The 16,626-nt window shown below is 47.2% G+C and overlaps 2 protein-coding genes across 2 annotated transcripts in view; one reads left to right on the top strand and one right to left on the bottom strand.

The window, feature by feature from the left end:
• LOC136628999 (zinc finger protein 678-like) overlaps positions 1-16,626 on the bottom strand; it is a 284,392-nt gene that overhangs the window by 125,798 nt on the left and 141,968 nt on the right. The gene's annotated exons all lie outside the window — the stretch shown is intronic.
• LOC136629052 (zinc finger protein 300-like) lies at positions 94-1,256 on the top strand. The gene has a single exon (XM_066605177.1). The coding sequence runs from the start codon at positions 164-166 to the stop codon at positions 1,070-1,072; it is 909 nt and encodes a 302-aa protein (XP_066461274.1). The 5' UTR covers positions 94-163; the 3' UTR covers positions 1,073-1,256.

Genomic DNA, 16,626 nt, shown 5'->3' with positions numbered 1-16,626 from the left:
TTCAATTTTTTGAATTCACCTAATAGCATGTTTCTTGAAGTATGGGAGGAAACCCACCCAAACACAGGAAGAACATACAAACTCCATGCAGATGTTGTCTATAGTCATATTTGAACCCAGGACCCCAGTGCTGCAAGGCTGGAGTGTTAACCATAAAGCTACCATGTTGTTTAATAATATCACTATAGCTTATGAAATAATAAAATCTGCTATATTCTTGGCAGATGACGGTACTAATATCTCAGAAGGAGATTTGTTATCTGCAGATTGTAAAGCAGAAGATCGTGGCATCCCTCAAGATACTGATGAAGAACCTGCCATTATCCCTGATATCTCCTCAGACCTTCTCAGCAAAGATCCATCATCTGATCCTCTCATACACGTCCCATCTTCTGAGTTGTCAAAAACTAATAAGCAGAAGAAAAGTCACAGAAGGGAAGAACCTCAATTAACTCACACAGGGGAGAAGCCGTATTCTTGTCCAGAATGTGAGAAATGTTTTATTTTGAAAATGCATCTTGATAGACATCAGAAAATTCACACAGGAGAAAAGACATTTTCATGTTCAGAATGTGGCAAATGTTTTACTCAGATTTCAAGTCTTGTTACACATAAAAGAATTCACACAGGAGAGAAACCATTTTCATGTTCACAATGTGGGAAATTTTTTTTTCAGAAGTCAGAACTTGTTAGACATCAGAAAATTCACACAGGTGAGAAGCCATATTCATGTTCAGAATGTGGGAAATGTTTTAGAGAGAAAGCAGTTCTTGTTGCTCATCAGAGAAGTCATACAGGGGTGAAGCCATTTTCATGTACAGAATGTGGGAAATATTTTACAGTGAAATCACATCTTGTTGTACATAAGAGAATTCATACAGGAGAGAAGCCTTTTCCATGTTTAGAATGTGGAAAATGTTTTACAGTAAAAGGAAATCTTGTAATGCATCAGAGAATTCACACAGGAGAAAAACCATTTTTTTGTTCAGAATGTGGGAAATGTTTTGCAAGAAAATCAGCCCTTGTTGAACATCAGAGAAGTCACACAGGGGTGAAGCCATTTTGCATATGAGAGAATTTACACAGGGCAGAAGGCATTTTCATGTTCAGAATGTTGCAAATGTTTGATTCAGAAAGTACAACTTGTTAGAAAAGGCACACAGGGGGAGAAGCTGAATTCATGTTTAGGATTTGGTAAACATTTTACTGCAAAATCAGAACTTGTTAAACACCAGAGAGATTTTACACAGAAGAGAAGACATCTTCATTAGAGATGAGCGAGCGTACTCGGCCACGCCCCTTTTTTGCCCGAGTACCGCGATTTTTGAGTACTTCAGTACTCGGGTGAAAAGATTCGGGGGGCGGGGGGAGGCGTGGCGGCGCGGGGGGTAGCAGCGGGGAACAGGGGGGAGCGCCCTCTCTCTCACTCTTCCCCCCACTCCCCGCTGCAATCCCCCACTCACCCACGGAGCCCCCTGAATCTTTTCGCCCAGGTACGGAAGTACTCGAAAATCGCGGTACTGGGGTGAAAAAGGGGCGTGGCCGAGTATGCTCGCTCATCTCTAATCTTCATGTTAAGAATTTTATTCTCTGAAGTCAGTTCTTGTTAGACATCAGAGAAGTCAAACAGGGAAGAAGCCATTTTCTTCTTCTGAATGTAGGAAGTGTTTTGCAATGAAATCACACCCTATTACACATAAAAGAATTCACACAGAGGAGAAGTGAAGAGTGCTAAGGCAGCAGAAATGCAGTCCTAAGCTCTCGCTCATGACATGAAGGTTGTGCGTTCAATCCCTGCATGGTTCAGGTAGCTTGCTGAAGGTTGACTCAGCCTTCCAACCTTCCGAGGTTGGTAGAATGATTACCCAGCTGGCTGGGTGGTAATAAATGAACATTACTGAAAAGTGCTGTGGAAGAAGTTGGCTGTATACAAATAAAAGGATTTATTTTATTTTTATTTAACTGCATCTCAGACCTCAATAATTGTTAATAATATTTGCTTTTGAAACATAGCTGCTTGTTTTGTGTTTGTGCATTCTCATGAATGGTTAAGTATGTTTGATTCTCTTTTTCCAAGACCACCAAACATCTTATCCTGGATGGTTCTAGTTTTTATTGGCTCATCCATGTTAAGAGTGGCTCTAAATACCTTCATTAATTCATCTATGTCATCGGTCATGAGGAATTTTTTGTAGTCATCATAATCATCAGAGGAATTGTTAAGGTTTTCGACCTCCTCAACTTCAGAGAATATAATCTCACTTTTTTCTGAATCAGTAATTACTAGAGATGAGCGAGCATGCTCATCCGAGCTGGATGGTCGATCGAGCATTAGCCTGCTCAAGGTGCTCGTTACTCGAGCCAAGCACCACGCAGTGCTCGAGAAAATGTCACCCTCTCCTCCCCACGTTTTGCGCCTTATTTTAGCCAATAAATATGCAGGGAAGGCTTTGGCACCTCCTGCTATGACGTGCAACCCTGTGCACATCAATAGCAGTGACTGGCTGGCCGGAACAGGCGACCTTCGAGTATAACAACTCGGCTCACCTGATGTTCGCCTCAGATGCAGGCTGGATGAGTTCAGGGACAGAGCTGCAGCTAATGAGGGAAAGTGATAGAGTAGGATAGAAGTTGCGTTTAGGTAGTAATCCACTGTACAAGAACCCAACAGTCATTTTTAGGACTACAAGTCCTCTTTTGTGCATCTGCAATTTGGCTGGCTGGGAGCAGCAGTGTGCACCAACCATTCACAAGTATCCCGGCTGTATACTGCATACTGTTACCGTTTTTTTATGCAGTATACTGCTAGTGGTGTACAGAGACTAGATAGGAATTAAAAAAACTCCTATCATTTTTCTTGTTTTGGGGGCTGAAAGCGAACGCTACATACCCGTGTGTGGGTTCTGTCAATGCATGCTATCTAACAACAGTATACACAGTTTAAAATGTTTAGGGGGCTCAAAGCCTATGCTTTATACCCCTGTGTGGGTCCTGTCAATCCACACTATCTAACAACACTATACTCAGTTTACAGTGTCTATTTTGGCCTATAAGCGTACGCAAAATAGCTCGCCATTTGCATAGCATTTTGACCAAGTACATTATTCAACATGATGAAGAGTAGGGGTAAGGGTTGAGGTCGAGGACATGGGCGCCCGAATGAGAATGTGTGGGCAGAGGCCGAGGTCCTAGGCGGGGTGAAACAGTGCCTGGTTTGGCCACTCTAATTTCTTCATGGTTTATGCTGTCTTTCCCTAGGGCACTGGTTAACAAGCTCCTTGGGGGGAGATTTTTCTCATTTTTTTTTCTCTTTGTATGCTTCCTCCACCAGCAGAGGCGTTGTTGTGCGCACGGCCACTTGAAGGAGGTGCCGGAGTCTGCCGGACAGACAGTGGGGACTCGGAGACTCCGTCCCAAAGGGAGGCGGCAGAGAGGCGGCTGCGGTGCGTTGACTCCAGTGTGCGCGTCCCCATTCCTACTTAGCGCTTCGAGAAAATAGGTTAAAGACTGCTAGGTCTCCACTAGTACTCCCAGACACAGGCGGGTAGACCCGAATCCCCGGGACGAAAGGAAAGGGCCGTTCCTCTCTCCCGCGTGCCACTCCGGCAGGAGCCGAAAGGACCGGCCTATGGTGTCGCAGGGCTCACGTCGGGGGTGACCACCAGGCTCTTGCCCACAATTTGGCTTAAAAGTGTGACCAAGGAGCATCCAAGCATGCTGCCCCTGCTGTTTTCTATGGTGTTTCCATCACTTTCTGATGTTTTCAGGTTATTCACACAACCTCCATTATGCGGAGCATGGGTCAGCTTGAAAAATGCTTGAGTCTCCCATTGACTAAAATAGGGTTCGTTACTCGAAACAAGCTCTCCAGCATTACGAAAAGCTTGACTAAAGCAACGAGCACCTGAGCATTTTGGCGCTCGCTCATCTCTAGTAATTACTAAAACTTCGAGTTCTCTTACCAACATTGGGACAGATGAAATAGATGATATTGGATTTTGAGATGTCAAAGTTGAGCGAACTTCATTTCTAATCAATATTTTAATATTATCTAAACTTTGACTATACACATTTGGCATAAAAATTAGGTTAATGTAGGAGAATCTTTTTTTCCTATATGATGCACTTTTTTGGCCTGGTTTTAGCAGACCCGGCCAAGTTCTTGTCCCCCGAGCAAAGAGAACATCAGTATAAAGGATTAGTACATATACATACAAGCATAGTTTGCATGAGACATCCAAATGGGCTACTTCCAGTAGTGAGGTTTGTAGCTGGTTCTGGGATTTCAGATGCTCATCTTTGGTAGCACTGCAGGCGCAGTCTTTGGGTCCAGTGCTGTGACTTAGACCAGGAGGCTACTGACACCTGCCTCCTTTCTTCACTTCAGCCTCCAATATCAGTACATTGGAGCGCCGGCTCTGCACTCCTCCCTAACCCCACCACTGACCTGATTGCATCCGTGCCACTCATGTGACCTAAAGTCAGCGGAGCATAATGGTGCATCAAAGCGCTACACCCTGCTTCTACATCAGGGTTCACAAGTGCTTGACACTCAGTCCGGCACTTCTGGAGAGGCATCAGAGCGCAGCTATGGCAACCTCCGCCTAAAATCGCCCTCAGCCACGGTACTGAGGGAGCTGGCCCAGGGATCAAAAGAACCGAACCACAGGAACACGGGAAGCTCCCAGCACCTGTCTGGGCTCCGTCAACTGCCCGGACAGGAAAAACGGTGAGGAGAAATGTCTTACAAACCTCTCTCTGGCCTACCAGGAGGAAGTGACCTCAGGGGGTGCTGTCGTCAAGATGACCAGGGAAATACACTTAACCATCTGCCTAAATCCACTCAACTTTTCCCAGGAAGAAAAGGCGGCAGATTGACACGCAAAAACGGGGATGATCTACCAATATTATATCGTCAAAGCTGCAAATGTGACTCCAGCTTGGATTATATTACCAAAACTTGCTGTCTTTGCCATCTGGAGTGGAGGGAGAAGTAATGAGTTTCGGCCAAGTGGAGGACCTTACACTAGGAAGGATTGTAAGGGTCCTACCACAGTAGTAAGCATGGGAAATCTGAACTGTGGTTTCCTTACATGCTAAAGACTACAGCTTCCAGCATGCCAAAACAGGTTGGACTGAGCATGCTCAAAATGGGGTCTTCTGATTGGTGCCTGGAAGTTGTGCTCAGAGGTGAGAGAAAGAGGAAGGAGCAGCAGACATTCAGAGTGGAGACTTAAAAGAATTTGGAAAGTGACTCAGCAAGTGAAAGTTGCTGCACCTGCCAGAATATTAAGCAGAGCAGAAAGGAGGTTACGCCGTGTCTGCAGTGGAAGAGGAGAAGCTGCTGCTGCTTTTGGGAAGAGACAGGTTGACCTGCAGGACTCATCACATCAACATATCAACCGCCATTTGAGAACTTACTGTGTGGACATTATGCCTATGCTACCAGAAGGGGTACTCCCAACTGTATGTAGTGCTTTGCTGGCATTCACATCAGCAGTGTGCACACCTCAGAGCTCTCAGGGACGTATTCAATGCAGATAACCAAGCCTTAAAGGGGTTGTCTCGCGCCGAAACAGGTTTTTTTTTTCCATAGGCCCCCCGTTCAGCGCAGGACAACCCCAATGGATGTGTTAAAAAAAAATACATATTACTTACCCGAATCCCCGCTCTGCGACGCCTTCCTTCTTCCTACTTCTTCCTTCACCAAGATGGCCGCCGGGATCTTCACCCACGATGCCCAGCGGGTCCTTTCCCATGGTGCATCATAGGCTCTGTGCGGTCCATTGCCGATTCCAGCCTCCTGATTGGCTGGAATCGGCACACGTGACGGGGCGGAGCTACGATGATCAGCTCTCCGGCACGAGCGGCCCCATTCACCAGGAAGAAGACCGCACAGCGCAAGCGCGTCTAAAAACGCCAGAAGAAAGCGAAATTAGACGGATCCATGGCGACGGGGACGCTAGCAACGGAGCAGGTAAGTGAATAACTTCTGTATGGCTCATATTTAATGCACGATGTATATTACAAAGTGCATTAATATGGCCATACAGAAGTGCTTAACCCCACTTGGTTTCGTGAGACAACCCGTTTAACCCTTTCCAATCCAATTTGTATCCTGGTTTTCCTAGGGGGCTTACTCTTTTTCTGCTGTTATACAACAGCACTACATGCTGGCTAAAACCAGTACTGCATGAGGTGACACGTTGGATAGACTCCGACAGCAGAGAGACTGGCAATATACAGTAAGAGAACACTGACGTATGTCCTCCAATATCGGAGCTGTACAGCCTTAAATCATAATGTCTTCAGAGGTCAGACAGTGGATTGGAAAGGGCTAAACCATTACCGCACATTCGTTACTATTCAGCACAGAAGCACTGTGGGAAATCTGGACATTTCATCGGCTTACTTTCCTGTTTAAGTTCATATGGAATTGTATTTTTGCTGCAGTTTTCTCCCTGTATGAATCATGATTTCACTCACTATTACACAGATCTTATAAAGAAAAGTGAATTTATTACAAAATTATACATTTTGCCTCCATTTATTCTGTTGTGCCAGCAACCTCGACTCGCATCCTATCTGCAACATCCTTCATCCACTGCTGCGAGCAGGTTGTTGGTAGTGTGCCGCTCAACTCTGAGGGGCTCCCGGCTGTTCTGCGCTCTGCTGTGATGTTGTGTTGATTTAGTGCAGACCCCAATAATAGTCCAGAGAGTCAGCAGAAACAGGGAGCTCGGTGGTTGGAGGCGTCCAACATGGAGGTGCATGACTTGTACAAACTACAGGTGAAACAGACTTCTTGACAGATGGTGGCTGAATTTCCTTCCTTTTTGTTACTCGCTGTTCAAGGTCTCTTCCTCTTACTTCACCAGATACTGCTCTGTGGGAGGATTCACTCACTGAGGTAACTGTCTCTCTCTCAGGTAATCTCTGAGGTAACTGTCTCTCTCTCAGGTAATCTCTGAGGTAACTGTCTCTCTCTCAGGTAATCTCTGAGGTAGCTGTCTCTCTCTGAGGTAGCTGTCTCTCTCTCAGGTAATCTCTGAGGTAGCTGTCTCTCTCTCAGGTAATCTCTGAGGTAGCTGTCTCTCTCTCAGGTAATCTCTGAGGTAGCTGTCTCTCTCTCAGGTAATCTCTGAGGTAGCTGTCTCTCTCTCTCAGGTAATCTCTGAGGTAGCTGTCTCTCTCGCTGATATACTCTGTGAGGTAGCTGTCCCTCTCTCAGGTAATCTCTGAGGTAGCTGTCTCTCTCTCAGGTAATCTCTGAGGTAGCTGTCTCTCTCTCAGGTAATCTCTGAGGTAGCTGTCTCTCGCTGGTGTTGTAGTAATGATATTTGTATGCTATATATCATTTATTATCTTGTCATGTGTTTCTTATATCAGCTTAGGCATATATATAGAGATGAGCAAGCACACTCGTCCGAGCTTGATGCTTGTTTTGTATTCGTGAGCTCAAGATGCTCGTTCAAGCATTAGGGTACTCGAGACGAACACCATGCGGTACTCGGGTCAATTGCATTTCCTTCCCCGCATGTTTAGCGCCATTTTCTAGCCAATAGACAACCGGGGAAGGAATTACCACTTTCTGCTGTGATGTGCCAGCCCTCTCCCCCCCACAGCAGTGAGTAGCTGGGCCGATCAGGTGACCGCCGAGTACTTAAACTGGTTCTGCCCGCTGCTCACCTCAGATGCATGCTGGCAGAGGTTAGGGAAAGTGCTGAGGCTCATACAGGGAAAGATTTAGAGTAGGATCCTGTCTCCAAGAACCCCAATGGTCCTTCTTAGGGCTACTCCTACTCGTGTGCATTACAGTTGTGGCTGGCTGGGAGCAGTAGTATACCATTTTTTTTTTTAAAACCTCTAACCCTCTGCAGAGCATTACAGCTGTAGCATTCTCAGTCTGCAGTGCATTAGGCAAAAGTCTCGCGCGAAACAGTACCCTAATATTTCACTGCAGATCATTGCAGCTATACTGTTCTATGTGTGCAGTGCGTTAGGCAGAGGGCTCACTCTCATCGCTAAACAGTACGCAAATATTTCCTGGCCCACTGCAGATCATTGCAGCTATACTGTTCTATGTATGCAGTGCCTTAGGCAGAGGGCTCACTCTCATCGCTAAACAGTATTCTTAAATTTCCTGGGACACTGCAGATCATTGCAGCTATACCGTTCTATGTGCGCAGTGCCTTAGGCAGAGATCTCACTCTCATCGCTAAACAGTACGCAAATATTTCCTGGCCCACTGCAAAACAGCATTTCACAGATACCATTCTATGTGTTGGGTGAAGTAGCCGTAGTTATCAGCACTATCCACTGGGTGTATAGCTTTCTGCCCCTGTGCAGAGCGTCGCACAATACCCTTTCCTTGGGTGCGGTAAAGTTGCGGCAGTTATTAGCACTGTTCACTGGCTGTATAGCTTTCTGCCCCTGTGCAGAGCATCGCACAATACCCTTTTCTTGGGTGCGGTGAAGTAGCCACAGTTACCAGCACTATCCACTGGCTGTATAGCTTTCTGCCCCTCCATACAGCCTCTCTATTATATACAAGTCTCTGTGAGTGGTAAATTACCCCTTGGTATCAGCGCAAAACAGTGGTTTAATTTTTTTTTCAGTCACAGCATAGAGCCTCCGGTATCCACAAGTCTCTGTGTGCGGTAAATTAGCCACAGTTCTCAGTGCTATACGGTGGGGTAATTTATTTTGGCCCTGCTCTATTTTTAATCCGACATGATGATGAGTAGGGGTAAGGGTTGAGGACGTGGATGTGGACACAGGCATCCAAGTGAGGGTGTGGGCGCAGGCAGAGGTCCTGGGCGGGTGCAGCACAGCCAGCAGCTGAGGGATTAGGAGAGCGCAAAGTCCCTATGCTCCCCAGCTTCCTATCACAATTTGTCAGTCCGCATGGTAGACCTTTATTACAAGAAAAGCCGTGCAAGCAGGTCCTGTCGTGGATGGCAGAAAACGCGTCCAGCAATGTATCAAACCCCAGCAATGTATCAAACCCCTAGTCTTCTACGCAGTCCACTAGTCCCGGCCTAAGGACTGCACCTCTGAATCCTCTGGCTGTTCCTCCTTCCTCCCAGCCTCGTCACTCCAGGAAAATGACAGATTCTGAGCAGGCAGACTCCCAGGAACTGTTCTCAGGTCCCTGCCATGAGTGGGAAAAAACGGTTCCTCTCTCACCTGAGAAGTTTGTCGTGACCGATGCCCAACCTTTAGAAAGTTCCCGGAGTCCGGGTGATGAGGCTGGGGACTTCCGGCAACTGTCTCAAGAGCTTTTTGTGCATGAGGATGATGATGATGAGACAACTGTGAGGTAGTAGTAAGAGCAGTAAGTCCGAGGGAGGACCGCACAGAGGATTCGGAGGAAGAGCTGCTGGACAAGGAGGTGACTGACCCCACCTGGCTTGCTAATCCTACTGTTACGGCACTCTGACCCCCGAGCACCAGGTGGGGTGCCCTGAACTTACCGCACCCCACTGTCCCTGCCTACTTGCCTCGACCTGGCTAACCCCAGGCGGACAACTGGGCGGTGGTCCCTACTCTGGCTAGGGACCTGGTGACTACCTAGATGGAACTAACTACCGGGGGACAGAGTGCCGACAAGGAAGGCAGATAGAATTACCAAACAGGAAAATGCTGAGCACTAGACAGAGCTAGGGAAAGGAAGCTGACTAGGAGACTAGCAGACTGACTGAGGAGACCCAACAGACAGGACAGACTAGCAGCAGACAGAACCAATAACTGGCAGTGAGCTCAGGTTACTGCCAGCCTTATAATTGCAAAACTCCGCCCATGGGTGGAGAGTGGGAGGAGCCAACTCCCCCACTCACAATACAAGAGGGAGGAAGGGATGCGGGCGGCGCCCTACGGGCGAACTCGCCCATGCCGCCGCACACCGGCTGCCCCACGCCGCCAAGAGAGCCCTGACGCCACAGCTCCGGGACGCCGGAGCCGAAGCCAGAGCGGTGCCCGCCGACCGCGGGACCCTGTGCCGCGCTGCATGGTAACACTTACTGAAGACAGGGCTGCAGAGGGGGAGGCAAGTGCAGCAGCAGGACAGGTTGGAATAGCCAGTGGGGTGGCCAGAGGGAGAGGCAGGGCCAGAGCAAAGAATCCTCCAACTGTTTCCCACAGCACCCCCTCGCGGCAAGCATCCACAAAAGTGTGGATGTTTTTCAGTGAGAGCGCGGATGACCGACGAACAGTGGTGTGCAATCTGTGCCATGCCAAGATCAGCCGGGGAGCCACCACCACCAGCCTGACCACCACCAGCATGTCACTTTACCTCAGCTCCTCCCACTTGCCTTGGTCGTATTTGCTGGCTAATTAACCCTTATTGTGCCCCTTGGGAAGGCCCAATCCCCTCTGTATGATAGAATACAGCAGGTAAACCTGGATGTTCCATTATTACATGACTGTCAGTTGTATAACATCCCAGCAGCAGGAGGAGACGGATTGTTCTACAAACACTGGTTTCTGCCCCACATTCTGCTGGGAGTTAGTATTCTTCTACAGAACAGTCTCAGTTCCAGGGTTTGTAGCCTACTAGGATTTAGAGTCAACTTCAGATCAACGCCTGTCATGTGACCCCTGACTCCTCCCACACATGACTGATCACATGACAGTGACATCATCACAGGTCCTGTAAGCACACGGCTGCTGTCTGACTTTGCAGGTTGAGGTATGTGTGCCCGGACATCTGGGGGTAACAGCCCACAGTGCCGCTTCTGGGCAGTGGAGATGCGGCAGAAATATTCAGTTTGGGGCAGTTTGTAAATTGATTGTTTTTAACCCAGCAGTTTTGTAGAAAAAGCGCTGTTTACCTGCACAATTGTACCGTCATTTAACGATCAATTTGAAACCGTACCAAACAGCATTTCCACATGGTTATTGGCTCTGTGGCCCAATTCTAAACCGGGGGTGAAGCCAAAGGCTCTGGGGCCCTGATACAAATATTCAGTTTGGGGCCCCTCTGCACAACTTGTTTCTAACATTCCACTGGTAACTTTCTGTGGCATTGCTGTATCTCCTCTGCTACTCAAATGCGTAATATTTATATGAAATCTCCACATCCGAGATCCGAGCAGTCATTACAGATTTCTAACCTGGATTTTCCTTTGTTAGAGACGCAAATCCACGTGTAGATTCACAGTCAGCGGGAAAATCTGTGTGCGACATTCTAATGCGGAATTTCACTTCAAGTTTTTGCGCCCAAAAAACTTCACGTGCAGATTTGATGCGGAATTAGCGTAGATTCCACTTCAATTCCACAGTGAGAAATGACATGAGCGCAGTCATAAGTAACCCACCGGTGCTCCACTAGCAGCTAGTGGTGTTGCTGGGGTCTTAATAGATCGATGGCATGATCTCTAATCTCGCACCTCACACCTCCTCCGGTGGGAATAACCTTATGTGCTGTCAGTGGTTTACACCTCCTCTGTTCCTTCTTGCCTCACACCTCCTCTGGTCCCTCTCCCCGGCTATCATCATTCACCTTACCACTATATTCAACCTCTTTCTGACTTCTGGCATTTTCCCCTCTGCATTCGAACATGCCATCATATCCTCACTGCTAAAGAAACCGACTCTTGACTCGACCGATGTTGCCAACTACCGACCCGTCTCAAATCTCCCCTTCATCTCCAAACTATTAGAACACCTGTTTTACTCCTGCCTTATAAGCGATCTATCAGAGCACTCTCTTCTTGACCCCTACAATCCGGCTCACACCCTCTACAATCGACAGAAACTGCCCTTACAAAAGTGTCGAATGACCTCCTAACAGCCAAATTGAGGAGTGACTACTCCCTACTGATCCTCCTCGATCTCTCCACAGCATTTGACACTTTTGACCACAAACACCTCCTCAGTATGCTTGTCTCCATCAACCTAAAGGACACTGCTCTCTCCTGGTTCTCCTCCTGCCTATCTGACCCCTACTTCAGTGTCTCCTTCGGTAGCTGTACCTCTTCTCCTCTCCCCCTTGCTGTTGGGGTCCCCCAAGGCTCTGTCCTCAGCCCCCTCCTCTCCCCTTTCCCCTTTCTGTTGGGGTCCCCCAGGGCTCGGTCCTCGGCCCTCTCCTCCTCTCCATCTACACAGCCCCTTTTTGGAGTTTTAGCTTTCAGTGCCATCTCTATGCTCACAACACCCAGTTATACACCTCTTCCCATGACATCATAGCAACATTCCTCCAGGTCTCCTCAGCACTGTGCCGCCCTACATTGCCTCCCTCATCTTAATCCACCACTCAGCCCACACCCTGCGCTCCACTAATAAAATCAGATTAAGTACCCTTTTTCATTTGAACCTCTCATTCTCGCTTTCAAGACTTCTCCAGAGCAGCACCAGCCCTCTGGAACGCGCCGAAACTATCCAGGCAATCCCTGACACACAAAACTTCAGGCGTGCTCTCAAAACTCACCTCTTCACGGAGGCATACCGTATCTCCTTAACCAAAATCCTCTTTACTCCGCCTGATAACATGCTCCCTGTCCTACTGACTGCAATCCTTGTCAGCCACCATCAACCTCCCTCTGTAGTCATACCGATTCAGTCACTATACAACCTGACCATTGTCTATGTGTACAACATCCCACACTCTCCACCTCACTATACCTTGCATATCTTCAGTCCTTTACCTTCTGTATCACCACACTACCTATAGTATGTAAGCTCGTTGGAGTAGGATCCCCACCCATACTGTTGCCATCAATCGATTACTATATGTAGCAGTGTTTTTTGTATCAGTTCCCCCCTGTTTTGTAAGAGCTGCAGAATATGTTGGCGCTATGTAAATAAAGATTATTATTTCTACTCTATTGATGGCATCATAATCATAATCAACAAAAACTAATAAAATTCCATGAGAGAGTTAATGCATTTCACCCCATCATAAACCTGACACTAAGCTACTCAAATACAGAACTAGACTTTTTGGACACCACCATAAAAATTTTAAACAACTCAATACAGAAATCCCTGTACTGAAAACCTATTGATCAGCTCACATACCTCAGATGGGACTTTTTTCACCCCAAGCGCATTAAAAAGTCTTTCGTCTACAGCCAGGCCAACCGGATATGCTCTAGCCCAACAGACAGAAATTAACATTTATAGCATCTTAAGAGATATTTTCAAGTCAGGACTACCATTGTACCTCAATTGATGATCAAATCACCAGAGCCACCAGGGTACCCAGAAATCAACTACTCCAATACACCGAGAAGAAAGAAAATCATCGTGTACCTCTGGTAGTGATCTACAAATCACAGCTACAGGTACTAAGGAAAACCCCAATGAAAATCCATCATAACCGACACAAGGAAGACTGTTAGAAAACCATATTCCCGGACCCTCCCATCCTATGTTGCAGGTATCAAATCCAAATAAGCGTAACCGACAGCACAAATGGAAAATACCCTTGCAAGGGGAGGTTTTCTGATGCTGCACTGCCACCAATGGAAGACGAACTTCTTTCTCTCTTTAAATGCGTCCGATGTAGAATGAAGTGACAGCAGCAAGATTCAAGATGCAGTAAAACAGGTCCTTCTTTATTTCATCAAAAACTCATGCAACGTTTCGGCCATAGCAATGGCCTTTCTCAAGCATGGCGGAAACGTCGCATGAGTTTTTAATGAAATAAAGAAGGACATGTTTTACTGCATCTTGAATCTTGCTGCTGTCACTTCATTCTACATCCTATGTTGCAGGCAGCCTTCAAACTTGAGGATCTTTATAATCAGAAGTGCATTGTCCTCCGACACACAAAAAGAAATATCCCTGCAATGTAAGGCGCTGCAAGACCTGCTCATGTGTCCTGACTAGGGATGAGCGAGTGTACTCGGAAAAGCACTACTTGCTCGAGTAATGTGCTTTATCCGAGTATCGCTGTGCTCGTCCCTGAAGATTTGGGTGCCGCTGCGGCTGACAGGTGAGTCGCAGCGGGGAGTAGGGGAGAGCGGGCGGGAGAGAGGAAGAGAAAGATCTCCCCTCCGTTCCTCCCCGCTCTCCCCAGCAGCTCCCCGCTCCGTGCCGGCACCCGAATCTTCAGGGACGAGCAAGGAGATACTCGGATAAAGCAAATTACTCGAGCGAGTAGTGCTTTTCCGAGTACGCTCGCTCATCTCTAGTCCTGACCACAGACAGAATACCCAAGATCCCTGGGACATTCACATTTTCAACATCCAATGTTGTGTATCTGAACTTGTGCACTAAATTTCCTGGTAGGGGAAATTAAAGAAAGAAAGATCGAATTACCTGTAATTAAGCATTGTTCTAGTAACATAGAACATATAAAAACTACTAATATTGTATTAAAAGGCAACTTTACATGACAATGCCATAAAATAATTTGGGAGTACAATTTTATAACCATCTTTGACATGGCCAAAAGAGACATCAACATTTCATGAGGTTTCATGCAACAGTAGAGAATATGAGAAATGTAGCAGACCCTTTAACACCAATTTAGAGACTGTAAAACGTTCACATCCTTATCCATTAAGTATTTATTCCTCTGCTTATCATTTTCTGGTATTGTTTTAAGTGCAAATTAATTGCACCATGCCTGCGCCTTGTTATATGTATGTGTGTGTATATGTAATATATATGCTTCTTCGGCTGTATCCCATTAAGCCTGAAACAGAACCCTAAGTAGGTTCGAAAACTGCTATAACATCACGATCACCTAACTAACCTTCAAAGACTGCACTGCTCTTGCCTATGCTTATGCTTGCTCCATTTTGCACGAGTCTCCTCATCATCATCTGCAAAGACTGCATCTTCACTGCTTAACTCATGCTTTGCTCCATTCTCTTCATTGATTACTCCCCCCCCCCCTCAGCCTCATCACCTGCAATAGCCTGCTCCACATAAACCCTGCCTCATCTGTCCAACTACTCAATTGAGTGAGCCACGCATCTAGACATGGCCACTTAACGGGGCAGGAGACAGATAGACTCCACCAGCACTAACACTCTGCACCTCAATTACCTCATCTCTGCTATAACCTCCATCACCATCCTCACTGCCAGCCTTAATGCTCTCTTCCTACATCCACCCCAATACACTACATCCACATTGGCCTCTCCCTCCTCTCCTCGCCCATGCACAGCTCCCACACACTCCTCACCTTTCTCAAATGCCTCCAACCCCTTCACACCACCAAGAAACATCCTTGCCACTCTCACAAAACTCCCAATCAACTGCTCACCCTCGCTACCCTATTACTTTTGGCTGCGGGGGGCATTTTCCTTAATCCTGGCCCACTCCATACTGCTCCCTACCAAAATCACTCCCCTATCATATCAAACCACCCCATAGTTCAATCATTATCCCACGTACCCCACCCTGCCTTGTTCAAATGCACCTTATGGAACCCCCAGTGTGCATGCAATAAACTCCCTACTATCCACGACCTCTTCACCACCAAACTTGTCAACCTGCTCACCCCCACCGAAACGTTGATACAGCAGTTTTATTCTACCTTCCCTGCTGCATTGTCCTATGATGGCCTGCAGTTCTTCCACACACCCAAATTGGACGACAGGTGCGGCGGTGGAGTAGGCATTCTCCTCTCACCGAACTGCACATTCCAGGTCATTCCCATGGTTTCTTTGCTCACCTTTCCATCATTTGAAGTCTATACCCTATGACTCATCCACCCACTATCCCTGCACATCGCTGTTATCTACCGGTTCCCACCTGCCCATTCCTCGATCATTTCCCCGCTTGGCCCTTCCTATCCTGTGAAATCACAACCCTTATCACCAGTATCTCTAATACTATGTTCTCCTTTTTTCTCAAATCAACCTCTCTAAAATTGACTTTCTTCTCTTTCTGCCTTCCAACCGACCCCCCCCCCCCCCCCCCCCCCAACATCTGCATTTCGGTGTCTGGCATCATAATAATCCCCAAACAGCAGGCCCGCTGTCTTGGGGTCACACTGGACTCTGACCTCTCCTTCACCCTCCACATCCAATCTCTGGCCCGACCATGCCACTTGCACCTCAAAAATATTGTTAAAATCAGGCCATTTCTCACCACGGATGCACTAAAGACACTCGTCGTAGCCCTCATCCATTCCTGACTCCAGTACTGTAACTCGCTGCTCATTGGCCTTCCCTGCACTAGATTCTTCCCTCTCTAATACATACTAAATGTGGCAGCTAGACTAGTTTTCCTCTCCATTCGCTTCTCAGACACCCCTGTACTATTCCAATCGCTGCACTGGTTACCCATCCACTACAGAACTAAATTCAAACTCATCACCCTCACCCACATAGCTGTCCATGGCACCGCACCACCATACATTGCCTCCCTCCTGTCTATAGACAACCCAGCCTGCGCACTTCGATTAGCCAAAACATTGAGATTAAGCGCGACTCTAAATCGATCCTCACATGCTCACCTTCAGGACCTCTCTAGAGCAGCATTCTCTGGAATGCACCACTCTAAAACATCTGATAGATCCCTGACGCACAGAACTTTAGACATGCCTTAAAAAAGCCACTCTTCAGGGAGGCTTACCAAATTTCCTGATCGAATCCCCCCCCCCCACACACACACGCACGCACGCACACACAACATACCCCATGCCCCTTTCTATGGCTCCCCAAA

The sequence above is a fragment of the Eleutherodactylus coqui genome, chromosome 5, assembly GCF_035609145.1.
Source record: "Eleutherodactylus coqui strain aEleCoq1 chromosome 5, aEleCoq1.hap1, whole genome shotgun sequence".
Classification (NCBI taxonomy): domain Eukaryota; kingdom Metazoa; phylum Chordata; class Amphibia; order Anura; family Eleutherodactylidae; genus Eleutherodactylus; species Eleutherodactylus coqui.
The sequence above is the reverse complement of the archived record's forward strand: the minus strand, read 5'-3'. Positions and strand labels throughout refer to the sequence as shown.